The sequence below is a fragment of the Miscanthus floridulus genome, chromosome 5 (genome assembly GCF_019320115.1).
Source record: "Miscanthus floridulus cultivar M001 chromosome 5, ASM1932011v1, whole genome shotgun sequence".
Classification (NCBI taxonomy): Eukaryota; Viridiplantae; Streptophyta; class Magnoliopsida; order Poales; family Poaceae; genus Miscanthus; species Miscanthus floridulus.
Genome location: NC_089584.1, coordinates 17,706,756 through 17,722,979, shown reverse-complemented (window position 1 = coordinate 17,722,979; position 16,224 = coordinate 17,706,756). Strand labels below are relative to the sequence as shown.

At 42.3% G+C, this 16,224-nt stretch overlaps 1 protein-coding gene and 1 pseudogene across 1 annotated transcript; both read left to right on the top strand.

The window, feature by feature from the left end:
• The first annotated feature begins 608 nt into the window (after nt 1-608).
• Nucleotides 609-1,357, top strand: LOC136455630 (uncharacterized). The gene is made up of 2 exons (XM_066455565.1): nt 609-968; nt 1,049-1,357. The coding sequence occupies exons 1-2, from the start codon at nt 609-611 to the stop codon at nt 1,355-1,357; spliced, it is 669 nt and encodes a 222-aa protein (XP_066311662.1).
• Nucleotides 1,358-10,017: 8,660 nt separating this feature from the next.
• On the top strand, nt 10,018-10,596 carry LOC136455627 (uncharacterized; annotated as a pseudogene).
• Nucleotides 10,597-16,224: the final 5,628 nt, after the last annotated feature.

Here is a 16,224-nt window from a genome sequence, read left to right as displayed (position 1 = left end):
TTACACTATCTAGCAACATCTTTCTTGTAATATATTAATGAAAAAAACACGCACTATGATATCGTTCAGCCGCATCCAATTCTACAATGGATTAATGATAGTGCTAGATAGTCATATCACTATGGTAATGAATTAATGAAAAATATATCTGTGACGCATCACATGACGCATCAAATAATATACGAGTTTATAAACAGTATCCGATTTTGTAACAAATTAATGACTATAGAACACATCTGCTTCAAATAATACACGACTTTATAAACCATATCTGATTTTGTAACAAATTAATGACTATAGCACACATCCGCATCCTTTCTTAATCAATTAATATAAAACATATTGAAAAAACAATCATGAAGGACATCTAGTTCTATAGCGAATTAATGATAGAAACCCATAGCCATATCTCTTCTACAAAGTGATACTAAAAAATGCACATGATAGACAATGTTCTCTGTCTACCGATCCCCATAAATAAGTCTCAATGTCCTCTTCGAATACCATCCACCATGGAACATAATAGTTACCCCACCAAGGATGAGAAATTTAGGCAGAGCGACAATGAAATTTCCCCTTTGCGTGAAGCGCTAAGGGGTAAAACAAGCATGCTAGCTCCTTCTAGCAGTGCACCTAATGACCATGCTCACTCCTTCCAGGGCTACTACAATAATAGTAAAGCAATACCACACCAAGTCCACTCAGTTTCTACTCCCATACCACCAACTAGCATCATTGCATCGACAAGGCTAGAGCAAAGCCCGAAGAATGAACAAGAGCTTATGCACATGTTTCTGACAACTAACATAAGTGAGGATGCACGGAAGAAGGCTTTGTCCTTGGAGCCCCAGTCAATAGAATCTTTGCTCCAAGGAGACCGTATGGCTATTCTCCAAGCCCACCTTGACATTGCTGGAGTTTCTGATCCTAGTCCGATCTTCCACGACCCTGCCTTGCATGTTCCCAAGGTTTGGTCTCTTTTTCTTACCTTTTATCATTGTACTTAAATTATGGAACTCTACAATCTCTCACATCACTCTATCTGCAGGATAGGATGCACAAAACTCTTGGATCTTCATCCTCATCCCATGATGACCTTTATGGGAAAACACCATATGTCAAACCAACTTTGTTTAATCAACCCCCCATGCCCTCACTTGTCCAAAGAGAGCAACATGTGCCAAGTGGTTTTCCAAGCGACAATTCTTATAACGCCATCAAAGAGGTTATGGATTCTACAATTAATTTTCGAAGAGTCAAGAAGCAGAAGTACACATGCAAGATCTGTAATGCTGTGTTTAGCTCAGAACAAATGTATCATGGTCACATGAGCTTGTTGCACACAACAAAGGAATAGGGAACAATTAAAGTGGGCCATCATCCATAATAAATGCTTGTCCATGCTGTAAACCACCACTTATGTTAGGACAAATCTGTCTGAGTGGTTTCTTCTCATCAAGTGGAAGTAAATGAAATTTAATAATAGTATGAGTAAAATAATTGCATATCTTGATTGAACAATTGCATTTATGATGTGATTGTGGCTTGTGAAATGACATGTGATAATTTACCCAAAGCAGTTTGTTATAAAAATTACAAAAACTATTGCATACTTGCAAAAAAACGTGATTTAGAACACTGAATCTCTAAATTAAATGTATGAGAAAAATAGAACCGCAAGAAAACATCTGTGGTAGAACCGCCCGAAATAACATACTTACGGAGGTGCTCGTCTTCCACCAGACACTAAGCACCCCGAAAGCAAGCTACAGCGGGCGGTATCCGTCGGGCACACCCCATGAGAGAACCCAAAATTTCCACATTTTTCCCCAAGGATCCAATAAGAAGAACGAGTTACAATACTTAATACATTTCATACATCCAGAGTTCTTAAAAATTACATTATTACATTTCTAAAGTCAGAGCACGGAATGTTAAACAGCGTAATAAAAATAAACATCTAGTGATAAAGAACAAGGATCCGTCTGTGCCCAACAGAAGAATCCTTCACACAATGGTGCTCCTCAAGCATTACCTGCAAACACCAGTACCCAAACCATATCCTTGTCTAGTCACCACTTTTTCTTTCCACCATTTTATCATGAGTGATCATGATTATCACCTATTGTGAGTAACGGCAGGTTACTCACGCTACTGAAATCCTGAGCATAGCAACTACTCGACCTATACTAGTAGGACTCATAGGTAGATATATTTATGCATGTAGTTTGCACAAAATGCCTGTAACGTAAATGCACATCATATATATATATATTCAGTGATCATTAAAAATATGGGTTATGCACCAGGGCTTGCCTTGGGCTGGTGGTGGGTCAACAAAGTCAACACCAAAAGGCTTCGAGGCTCCCTCCTGCACAAGGATCTCCTCCTCATATTCCTCAATGACCTCCTCATAGTCCTGCTCATCCACGGGGACAAACTCTACCAACTCATAATCTACATGCATGAAATGATGATGCAACACTTACTAATACGGCAACAACAACTCTTAAAATAAAAATACATCTATCAAGCTATGAAGCGAGTTTTACTGACTAAGGCGCTAAGTTACCTACTGTTACCACTAACAAGTATGAAGCATGGCATGTACTATCTTAGCAACTAAAGGTATTCCTACCCTTAATTCTCATTTACTCTGTATAAGATAAAACGTTGAGTACTAACTACTCTATTTATCAACCTACTCTAATGCTACAAAATTTACAGTGAGTACATAATATTCTAATGATCCTACTGTAAAAATTTCATGACTAAAGGCATCATCAATTTGCCACAAAAATTTCTACAAATATTAATCTACATAATACTAAGCTCTCTAATTTAAATTTATGAACTTATCATTATCTTAGATAACTGTAAATTAACTACACTAACAGATAGATGGCATTTTTGTAAACCTAACAAATTTTGTTTCACTATTTTTGGACACCTATAAGATTTACTACAATTTATCAAAGTTTAGCTCACAACTAAATTGAATAAGCATTTGTTAATTCACTGGAAAAGAAGAAACTAAACTTCACCACGCGGCCCACTTCATGGCTCGGCCCACTCCCGTGACACCCGCGCACGCACACGCGCAGCGCATCGGTATGGCCTAGCGGGGCACGGCCCACGCGCGATAGTGGCCCATGGAGGGAAGACACCCACGTGCGCCGCGTTATGCAAAAGAGCCCTCAGCTTCCAATCAAATGGAACCGCAGTCCATTCCACTATTCCCCTCTCTCACTGACTCTCACACTTAACCCCTTGGTTCACTTCAAATTCGCGTAACAAAGTCCCCGCCAGAACTCAACCGAGGCCGCTGCATCTTTGGCCAAACACCGGCAAGCACAGGCCTCCTCGGCCTCAACCAACACCGCCCTAGCACTCTATGAGCGAAGTGCCATCGATAGAGGTATCATACACTAAAAATGATGTAGCACATAGGTGTAGCCATGCAGCACGAAGGGGTCTGGCCGCGGCAACACCAACTCCGGTGAAATCACCTAACACCACGCTACCATCACTACCTAGACTCCATGCCTAGCATACTGGTAACATCCCAGAGGTCCTAGACATACCCGTTTTACTCCCAAATGAACCGGCCATGTACACCGCATCTACACTATGTTCACCGGAGGCGACCACGCGCTCCAACGAGCCTTGGCCCTAACCGTCTCAATCACGTACCCAGGAGCAAGAGGACCTCACCAGATATATGTAGGACAGATTGGAAGACATCGTGGGGCTTAGCAAAATGGTTGTCCACGAGCGCAGGGTGGCTCCAGTTCACACAGACTATGGCAAAGGCATTCTCGGTGACCAACTGCACCATCGGTGAAACCGCTGCATGGGCAAATCAACCGAGTCAAGGAGACATAATTGCACCGCTCAATTGAGACAAAGGATCAAGGAGCGATGCCCTGGCCGAGCACCCACCTCAATAGCCATGATGGTCCGCCACGAGGAGAATGCCCCGTATTACCTCACTGTAGCACGGAAGCTTATCGGGACAACCCCAATCACTGGTTGATTCATAGGGCTAGTTGGGTGCATGGTTAATTGGAAGGAGGTGGACTACGCAAGGCTAATTGGATGGATGATGGTGTTTGGACTTAAGGGGTCGACGACGGGGGGGGACTCCAATTGAAGCCCTGACACCACATGGCTGTAATAGTGGCAAGCTTGGCATGAAGCTAGACTCCAACTCGACCTCTAGATGTGCACAATTACGGAGATAGGCCAGCGTTGTGGGTTTGCCTTGGCGTGGCTCGGCCGGTGTCATTCAAGGCGATGGGACGAGAAGCTTGGCGTGACGCATTTTCTAACTGAGAGAGGACGGCAGCGCGACATTGATGGCTCCACAAGCACATACGAGTTCGGCACAATGACATGCAGCCATATCTCCATGACTCACAAGATGACGGTGGCTCGGCATAGCGTGCCGCTGAGGCAGACACTGATTCGGGGAGTTAGTAGCGTGGCGACGCATCAAGCGTGGATGTGATGGCGAGGCAGACAGGCAGGCCATGCACATGCAGCCACGAAGGGTCAACGATAGCAGTGACCGCGCTACAGTGATGGTCGGAGTGCAGCGCAACCGGTTGCGCAGCTCGACACGACGGCGAGCAGCGTGGCTTAGGCGGACGCGACGGCGGGTAGAGCAGCCAGGCAGATGCGATGGTGGGTAGAGTAGCCAGGCTCACTGGTGTGGTGCGGACCTATGCGGCGGCGTGCGTGTGTGCGCTAGGGGTAGGCCAGTGCAGCGCCCAAGCCGAACTGAACCCGATGACCATGGCCAGACACTAGCACCGATCAATGTGTCATGCATGCTTTTTAAAGCGTCCCAAAAACCCACCTCAATGCTTCAATTGCTCAACCAACTATTTTATGCTCGAGATGGTATATCAAGCTACTAAAACAAACCCTAAGACCATGCCACTACTTAGTCTGATTCTTCTACGAAAATTGCCAAAATTAGCTTCATCGACCCATTCTCCGACTTAAGAAAATGGCTAAGTTTGTTGTTCGGATTCGCGTCAACTTCAATTTCCAAGCTATTAAGCAAGCTATCTAGCGAATCCCATTCTTGACCACAAGTATTTCATCATCACCTATGAAGTTTGTACTACAAACTTTATTAAAGTGCTGGGTATGCGTTCTATAGCATTTTCGTTCAATAAAAATTTGTTTAGAACTCTAATCGATATAACGCGACATAAAATATAACATTTGTTTCGCATTTCCGATAAACGTTTCAAGTCACATGAATTTATTTACACATTATATTTCACACATTTACACATAAGTATGATGCTCATGTAGTGTTTTAGCAAAAGACTATACAATGTAACACCGAGGGTGTTACAACATCAAAAAGTTGTGCATAGATCATTAGGATTCTCAAACATGCGTAGGATGCCATGAACATAATATTAGGCTAGAAAACTACTATGTTTAGTAATTTCAACAAATCTATAGTCGATCATATGCCATATGACTTAGTGATGGGAGAGGTGACAGCGGTGGCGATAGAGGAGGAGAAGACATATCTCTTCTTGGGGTGATGAGGGTAGTGACAGCAGATCCCTAGGCGATGTTAATGATTTATCGCCTTCATCACCCTCATCATCCAAAGATGACTCTAGATCACCAAACTTTATGTTGAGTTTGCGCCATTGCACAAAGCTACCACTATTCTCCCCCAAGTGTCAACATGTCTTCCTCAAGGGGATAATCAAGTTTTGTCTTCCTATACTTGTTCTTCAACATGGACTCAATGTTGACCTTAGTGTACCTTGCTAGTATTGGGCGACTGTGCAATATCATCCCTTCTACAGTAAGCTAGATCTGGCTGATGATCACCACTTTAAGAAGGAATGATTGCTAGGGCATGTATAGCTTGGAGGGAGTAGGCTCGGTGATCTCGTCCACCAAATGCATGTATTTACTTCATTTTCTTCAAATGGGGTTGACCCATAGCTATTGCCCTTGAAAACTAGATTAGTGTGTGTCAAAGGTGTTCCATCTTCTGATGTTGCATTACTAGCTATTGTTGATATTTCTTATGACTATTGGATGCTTCCACAAGCGCATAGAAATATTGATGTAGCACTTCGCTTGAGAGTATTCCGAGGTTCTATCTATGTTTTACCATAGGGAACCCCTATGGCTAAGATAGTGAAGAATAGGATTTCTTGTGAACTAAATTCTCAAGCAATTGCACGACCTTAGTTGGGGGTTAACGACTATGGCGCACATTGCTATTAAGAATGATAAAATAAAATAATTGATCACTATAGAAGGTAGCTAGATAGTAAATAGTGTAGTTAGTGGGAGAAGCCATGGAGAGTGAGTAAAAAGAGTCATATGTAACTTCTATTGGTCAACCACAACTTAGACATAAACTTAGCAACTCAGCTAAATCAAGAATTAGAGGGGATTCTCAAGCACTTCAGGCATAACCCGCTTAGCCAACCCCAAAGGAATGACTAGACGTAATTGCCACGAGCCCTATGCTTTAAGAACTAGACCTACCATGGTGGAATACATAGGATGGATAGGGCTGTCACAACATGCCACCTACCACTAACTATCCGGAGGCCTAGCCATATTCCATTGGCAAGTTATAGTCTAAGCACCATGCTCCTATGAACTCGCTACTTCGATCTGAGCTCCAATGAAATGAGAGCATAGCACCCTAAATAGATGGTGGAACCCATGTAGGAAAAGACCACACTAAGCAAGATATAACTTATGCTACTAAGCTATAGCAAGCTCCAAAGCACTTTGCTAGATAAGCAAGCTTGGCATAAGTAACTGAGCAAAGTAGAAGTATATTCCAAATAAGATAAGTGTACAAATATGGAAAGGTACAAAAGAGGAAAAGTACAAAGGAGATATACCAGACCCAGAAGACTCTTCCAGACTCTAAGCAGAGCTCCTACTCTAACTCTATCTCCCACTACTAGCCAACATAAAGTATACCAAATATGATATAAAGAGTTGGATCTAGTGCTAATAACACACAAAATGACTATGGCACATTTGCATAACAAATATTGTACAATACTGAAATAGACTAGGTAAGCTGTTAAGTATCAAAGAACAAAGAATGAAACTGTGCTAGGTTATCTAAAGGTATGTCCAGATATTGTACATTAATTGTGGCACTATATAGCCTGATCTTTCTTCTATTAATGTACAAGTGAAATAAAAATCCATGATATGCAAAATAATATATGATTTCATTCATGAATAAAGATTTTTTGATAATACTACATTGCCACAACATTATTGTAGCAAATTAATGAAAAAGCCATACATATGATATGTGAAACCGTATCCAATTCTACAAATATTTAATGATAGTACCGCATAGTCACATCTTTCTCCAAATTGTATTACATAGCTAAATCTTTCTTGTAATGATTAAGGAAAATAACGTTCTTAAACTTTGACCAGGATTATAGAAAAAATACTACATCTATAGGGTATGTTTGGCTTTACTCCAGCTTTAATATCTAGAGAGGATATGTGGTTTGTAGACTAAATTAAGGTGGTTTTAATATTTATATTCAATATAAACTATAAATAAACTATAAGTTTCAAAAAATTACAAATAAACTATCCATGTAAATGCTCTTGAGTGTCTCTAGCTCTAGATCCATGATTTGTAGGAGCTAAGAATACCCAGCTCCAAAAAATAAACAAATTTCCTAACCAATGGGGTCACAATACCAAACAATTTGATGTGTATATGTTGGTGAAATTTTTCTATAAACTTGGACATATTTAATGAATTTTGACTTAGGGTAAAACTAAAACATACTACAATTTAGAACAGATGACAGAGTATAAGATATGTAAATACCACATGTTTCTAAAATGCTTCTAGTTTTATAATGAATTAATTATAGTCTTGCATAGACACTATAAGGGATCGTGATGCCTAAGAGGGGGGATGAATTAGACAACTTAAAATTCTACTTCGAACTATGGCCTTTAATTCCACCTAGTCAAAACCTATGCAAGAAAGTAATCTATCTAAATGTGGAACTACGGTTTTGCTAGGTGTGTTGCTATCTCTACCGTAAAAGAGTTATGTAACCTAGGTTCCAGTCCTATCAACTAGCCTATCAACTAAGCTAGGAAAGTAAAGCACACAACCAAGGTTGTAATATAAAGGTGGACGATAAAGATGAGGTAGAGATGCAAACTCCCGTCGATGACTCCAGTATTTTTACCGAGGTATCAAGAAGCGCCCAAGCTTCCCCCTAGTCCTCTTTGGAGCCCCTCGCAAGGGCCAAGCTCCCAATCAGGTAACTCAATGGATAGCTTTGGGTATTTCCCATGCGCAAATGGGTCTCTAGTGTGCCTTCTGACAAGCCTCTCTCCCAATTGTCGACATGTCTACCTCAAGGGTATAATCAAGTTATGTCTTCCTATACTTGTTCTTCAGCATGGACTCGATGTTGACCTTAGTGTACCCTATAGGTATTGGGCTACTATGCAATTTCGTCCCTTCTATGGTAAGCCAGATCTGGCTGATGATCACCACTTTAAGAAGGAACAATTTCTAGGACATGTATAGCTTGGACGGAGTAGGCTCGGTGATCTCATCCACCAAATGCAAGTATTTGCTTCATTTTCTTCAACTTGGGTTGACCCATAGCTACCCCCTTAAAAACTAGGTTTCTGTGTGTGTGTCGTAGGTGTTCCATCTTTTGATGTTGCATCACAAGCTATTGTTGATATTTCTTATGACTATTGGATGTTTCTGCAAGCGCATCGAAAATATTGATGTAGCACTTAGCTCGAGAGTATTCTGAGGTCATATATATATTTTTTCATAGGGAAATCCTAGGGCTAAGATAGTGAAGAATAGGATTTCTTGTGAACTAAATTATCAAGCAATTGCATGACCTTAGTTGGGGGTAAATGACTATGGCGCACATTGCTATTAAGAATGATAAAATAAAAGTAATTGATCACTATAGAAGGTAGCTAGATAGTAAACTGCGTAGCTAGTGGGGGAGGGCATGGAGAGAGTAAAAAGTGTCATATGTAACTTCTACTTGTCAAGCACAACTTATAGATAAACTTAGCAACTCAGTTAAATCAAGAATTAGAGGGATTCTGATGCACTTTGGGGCACAACGGCCTAACCAACCTCCAAAGGATTGACTAGACGTAATTGTCATGAGCCCTACACTTTAAGAACTAGACCTATCATGGTGGAATATAGAGGATGGATAGGACTATCACCACTTGCCACCTACCACTAACTATATGAAGGCCTAGTCATATCCATAAGCAAGTTATAGCCTAAGCACCATGCTTAATCTATGAACTTGCTACTTTGATCTGAGCTCCGATGAAATGAGATCAAAGCACCCTATCCCAACGGTGGAACCCGTGCATGAAAAGGACCACACTAAGTAAGATATAACTTGTGCTACTAAGCCTATAGAAGGCTCCAAAGCACATTTAGCTAGATAAGCAAGCCTAGACTAAGTAATTGAGCAAAGCAAAAGTATATTCCAAATAAGGTAAGTGTACAAAAATGACTATGGCGCACATTGCTATTAAGAATGATAAAATAAAATAATTGATCACTATAGAAGGTAGCTAGATAGTAAATAGTGTAGTTAGTGGGAGAAGCCATGGAGAGTGAGTAAAAAGAGTCATATGTAACTTCTATTGGTCAACCACAACTTAGACATAAACTTAGCAACTCAGCTAAATCAAGAATTAGAGGGGATTCTCAAGCACTTCGGGCATAACCCGCTTAGCCAACCCCAAAGGAATGACTAGACGTAATTGCCATGAGCCCTACACTTTAAGAACTAGACCTACCATGGTGGAATACATAGGATGGATAGGGCTATCACAACATGCCACCTACCACTAACTATCCGGAGGCCTAGCCATATCCATTGGCAAGTTATAGTCTAAGCACCATGCTCCTATGAACTCGCTACTTCGATCTGAGCTCCAATGAAATGAGAGAACATGTTTCTGACAACTAACATAAGTGAGGATGCACGGAAGAAGGCTTTGTCCATGGAGCCCCAGTTAATAGAATCTTTGCTCCAAGGAGACCCTATGGCTATTCTCCAAGCCCACCTTGACATTGCTGGAGTTTTTGATCCTGGTCCGATCTTCCATGACCCTGCCTTGCATGTTCCCAAGGTTTGGTCTCTTTTTCTTACCTTTTATCATTGTACTTAAATTATGGAACTCTACAATCTCTCACATCACTCTATCTGCATGATAGGATGCACAAAACTCTTGGATCTTCATCCTCATCCCATGATGACCTTTATGGGAAAACACCATATGTCAAACCAACTTTGTTTAATCAACCCCCATGCCCTCACTTGTCCAAAGAGAGCAACATGTGCCAAGTGGATTTCCATGCGGCAATTCTTATAACGCCATCAAAGAGGTTATGGATTCTACAATTAATTTTTGAAGAGTCAAGAAGCAGAAGTACACATGCAAGCTCTGTAATGTTGTGTTTAGCTCACAACAAATGTATCATGGTCACATGAGCTTGTTGCACACAACAAAGGAATAGGGAACAATTAAAGTGGGCCATCATCCATAATTAATGCTTGTCCGTGCTGTAAACCACCACTTATGTTAGGACAAATCTGTCTGAGTGGTTTCTTCTTATCAAGTGGAAGTAAATGAAATTTAATAATAGTATGAGTAAAATAATTATATATCTTGATTGAACAATTGCATTTATGATGTGATTGTGGCTTGTGAAATGACATGTGATAATTTACCCAAAGCAGTTTGTTATAAAAATTACAAAAACTATTGCATACTTGCAAAAAAAAGTGATTTAGAACACTGAATCTCTGAATTAAATGTATGAGAAAAATATAACTACAAGACAACATCTGTGGCAGAACCGCCTGAAATAACATACTTACGGAGGTGCTCATCTTCCACCAGACACTAAGCACCCCGAAAGCAAGCTACAACGGGCGGTATCCGTCAGGCACACCCCAAGGGAGAACTCGAAAGATCCACATTTCCCCCCAAGGATCTAATAATAAGAACGAGTTACAATACTTAATACATTTCATACATCCAGAGTTCTTAAAAATTACATTATTACATTTCTAAAGTTAGAGCGCAGGAATATTAAACAGCGTAATAAAAATAAACATCTAGCGATAAAGAACAAGGATCTGTCTGTGCCCACTAGAAGAATCCTTCACACAATGGTACTCCTCAAGCATTACCTGCAAGAGGGGTAAATAAACCCTGAGTACATAATGTACTCGCAAGACTTACCCGACTAGTGGGAATAATTTTCCGACTCCAATAAATATGCAAAGCTTTAAGGTTTGCTGGTTTCCTTTTTGCAGAGAGCAATACTAATAGTGAGTCCTTATTTATGTTATTATTAGCCACCATGATTAATTCATTATCTAACCATTCTATATAAGCACCTGTTCTACTTTCAAGCAAGAGTTGAGCAATCAGTTTCATTTCATCACCTTCCATCTTTCAGTTCTTACTACGGTGCTAGAGTTTAGACAAGTCATACTGAATTTCCTGGTGATTCGCGAATCAATACCCCCAGCTAGGTACCCCAAAAACACATGCCCCACTTGTACCCCAGGCACAAGCAGGACCAACCCATCATCCTCCTATCATGGGGTCTAGGTCCCCGTCCAAATTTGGACTCCAAGTCCCCGCTCCTAAGTTCTAGACTTAGCGTGGTGCAAGGACCTCTACCATCCCCGCCTCCAATCAGTCGGTCTAGAAAGAGCCGGAACCCATAACAAGAGCAACAAGCCTTCCCTACGCCTATACCCAAGTATGTGCTCAGGATAATAAGTCTGTGACTTGCCTAGCATCCAATGCAACGGTCGGTCCTTAACCAACATAGACAGGGAAAAAGTGTAACCAAGCTATGCCCTGTTGGCCGCAGGACACAACCTCTTACACCCACCAGTACCCAAACCATATCCCTGTCTGGTCACCACTTTTCCTTTCCACCATTTTATCGTGAGTGATCATAATTATCACCTATTGTGAGTAACGGCAGGTTACTCATGCTACTGAAATACTGAGCATAGCAGCTACTCGACCGATACTAGTAGGACTCATAGGTAGATATATTTATGCATGTAGTTTGCATAAAATGCCTGTAACGTAAATGCACATCATATATATATTCAGTGACCATTAAAAATATGGGTTCTACACCAGGGGCTTGCCTTGGGCTGGTGGTGGGTCAACAAAGTCAGCACCAAAAGGCTCCGGGGCTCCCTCCTGCATAAGGATCTCCTCCTCATATTCCTCAATGACCTCCTCGTAGTCCTGCTCATCCACGGGCATGAAGTCTACCAACTCATGATCCACATGCATGAAATGATGATGCAACACTTACTAATATGTCAACAACAACTCTTAAAATAAAAATACATCCATCAAGCTACAAAGCGAGTTTTACCGACTAAGGCGCTAAGTTTCCTACTAGTTACCACTAACAAGTATGAAGCATGGCATGTACTATCTTAGCAACTAAAGGTATTCCTACCCTTAATTCTGATTTACTCTATATAAGATAAAACGATGAGTACTAACTACTCTATTTATCAACCTACTCTAATGCTACAAAATTACAGTGAGTACATAATATTCTAATGATCATGCTGTAAAAATTTCAAGACTAAAGCCATCATCAATTTGCCACAAAAATTCCTACAAATATTAATCTACATAATACTAAGCTCTCTAATTTAAATTTATGAACCTATCATTATCAAAGATAACTATAAACTAACCACACTAACAGATAGATGGCATTTTTGTGAACCTGACAAATTTTGTTTCACTATTTTTAGACACCTATAAGATTTACTACAATTTATCAAAGTTTAGCTCACAACTAAATTGAATAAGCATTTGTTAATTCACTGAAAAAGAAGAAACTAAACTTCACCGCGTGGCCCACTTCATAGCTCAGCCCACTCCCACAACGCCTGCGTGCGCACACGCGCACCGCATTAGCGCGGCCTAGCGTGGCATGGCCCACGCGCGACAGCGGCCCATGGAGGGAAGACCCCCGTGCGTGCCGCGTTATGCAAAAGAGTCCTCGGCTTCCAATCAAATGGAACCATAGTCCATTCCACTATTCCCCTCTCTCATTGACACTCGCACTTAACCCCCCGGTTCACTTCAAATTCACGTTACAAAGTCCCTGGCCAAAACTCAACCGAGGCCGCAGCATCTCTGGCCAAACGCCAGTGAGCATGGGCCTCCTCGGCCTCAACCAACACCTTCCCTAGCACTCTATGAGTGAAGCGCCATTGATAGAGGTATCATACACTAAAAACGGTGCAGCGCATAGTTGTGGCCATGCACCGTGGTGGGGTCTGGCAGTGGCAGCACCGACGCCGACTGAAATCACCTAACACCACCCTACCATCACTACCTAGACTCCATGCCTAGCATACTGGTAACATCCCAAAGGTCCTAGACATACCCATTCTACTCCCAAACTGAACCGGCCACGTACACCGCATCTACACTATGTTTGCCGGAGGCGACCACGCGCTCCGATGAGCCTTGGCCATAATCGTCTCAATCACCTACCCTAGGAGCAAGAGGACCTCACTAGATACATGTAGGACAGACTAGAAGACGTTGCAAGGCTCGGCAAGATGGTTGTCCACGAGTGCAGGGTGGCTCCGTTTCACGCCGACTGCAGTCGAAGGCGTTCTCGGCGACCAACTACACTGCCGGTGAAATTGCTGCATGGGCAAATCAACTGAGTCAAGGAGACATAATTTCACCGCTCAATTGAGACAAAGGATCAAGGAGTGATGCCCTAGCCAAGCACCCGCCTCAATGGCCATGGTGGACCACCATGAGGAGAATGCCCCGCATTACCTCACTGTAGGATGGAAGCTCACCGAGACAACTCCAATCACTGGCTCACTCACAGGGCTAGTTGGGTGCACGGTTAATTAGAAGGAGGTGGACTATGCAAGGCTAATTGGATGGACGACGGTGTTCAGACTTAAGGGGTCGACGGCGGGGGGGGGGGGACTCCAATTGAAGCCCCAACACCGTACGGCCGCAACAGCAGCAAGCTTGGTGTGAAGCTGGACTCCAACTCGACCTCCAGACGTGCACAATTACGAAGATGGGCCGTAGAGATAGACACCAATTTGGGGAGTCAGTAGCATGGCGACGCATCGCAAGTGGAAGTGATGGCGAGGCAGGCGGGCAGGCCACACGCGTGCAGTCATGAAGGTCAATGGTAGTAGTGACCGCACGACAGCGACGGTCGGAGCGTAGTGAAACCAGATGTGTAGCTCGATGCAATGGCGAGCAGCGTGGCTCAAGGCGGACGCAACGGCAGGCAGAGCAGCCAGGCGGATGCGACAATGGGCAAACCAGCCAGGCTCGCTGGCACGGTGTGTGTGCAGCGTGTGAGCGTGTTCCAGGGCAGTGGCAACGGTGGTGTGGACCCATGCGGTGGCACACGCGTGCGCGCTAGGATCAGGCCAGTGCAGCGCCTAAGCTGAACCAAACCCGGTGACAGTGGCTAGACGCTGGCACCGATCAACAACGTGTCATGCATGCTTTTTAAAGTGTCCCAAAAACCCACCTCAATGCTTCAATTGCTCAAACAACTATTTTATGCTCGAGATGGTATATTAAGCTACTAAAGCAAACCCTAAGACTGTGCCACTACTTAGTCTGATTCTTCTACGAAAATTGCCAAACTTAGCTTCGTCGACCCATTCTCCGACTTAAGAAAATGGCTAAGTTTGTTGTTCGGATTCGCGTCAACTTCGATTTCCAAGCTATTAAGCAAGCTATCTAGCGAATCCCATTCTCAACCGCAAGTATTTCATCCCCACCTACAAAGTTTGTACTACAAACTTTATTAAAGTGCCAGGTATGCATTCTATAGCATTTTCGTTCAATAAAAATTTGTTTAGAACTCTAATCGATATAACGCGACATAAAATATAACATTTGTTTCACGTTTCTGATAAATGTTTCAAGTCACAGGAATTTATTTACACATTATATTTCATACATTTACATGTAAGTATGATGCTCATGCAGTGTTTTAGAAAAATGCTGTACAATAACACCGAGGGTGTTACAAATCTCGCCCCCTAAAACAAAATCTCAACCCAAGATTTTATGTGCCTAGTGTGGGAAAGGAGATAGGAAATACATTTCAACGTAGCAACTACCTATCAGAACCAGAGAGAAGGTGGGGGTAATGCTTTAAGATATAGCTCTCTTGTTCTCACGTGGCCTCATCCTCAGAGTGGTTTTGCCACTGCACCTTGTAGAACCTCACCACATTGTTCCTTGTCGCTCTTTCTTTTTCATCCAAGATTTTGGCAGGATGCTCAATATAAGTCAAATCAGGCTGGAGTGGAAGTCCTTCAATTTCTACAACTTCATCCGAGACCTGCAAACATTTCTTCAATTGTGAGATATGAAACATGTCATGTACCCCTGATAAAATGTCGGGAAGCTAGAGACGGTAAGCAACTAGGCCACACTGCTTCAAAACTTTGTAAGGACCCATGTATCAGGGAGCTAGCTTGCCATGGATACTAGACCGATGCACCCCTCTCATAGGAGACACCTTGAGGTACACATAATCCCCAACTACAAACTGCAAGGGCCTCCAAGTTATAATCCTTAATCAATTCCAACCATCTCCTTTGCCTCATATTCAACTCAAACTGAGTAAAAATATATTTGAGGCTCTTATGATCTGTAAAAATGTGTACTTTGTTGCCCAACAAGTAATGCCTCCAAATTTTTAGAGCATGGACCATAGTAGCCAGCTCTAAATCATGAGTGGGGTAATTTATTTCGTGCTTTTTTAGTTGGCGCGAAGCATAAGCTATCACACGCCCATCCTGCATAAGCACACATCCCAACCCCGTCTTCGAGGCATCACAATATACATCAAAAGGCCTGTTAATATCTGGTTAGGCCAACATAGGAGCAGTGGTCAGAAATGTCTTCAAACCTTGGAAGGCTTCTTCACAGGCTGGGCTCCAATCAAACTTGGCTTCCTTTTGGAGCAGCTTGGTTATTGGCTGAGCTATCTTGGAGAAATCTAGAATGAAACACCAATAGTACCCAGCTAGACCAAGGAACTGACGAATCTAGTGCACTGACTTGGGAGACTTCTAGTTTAGCACA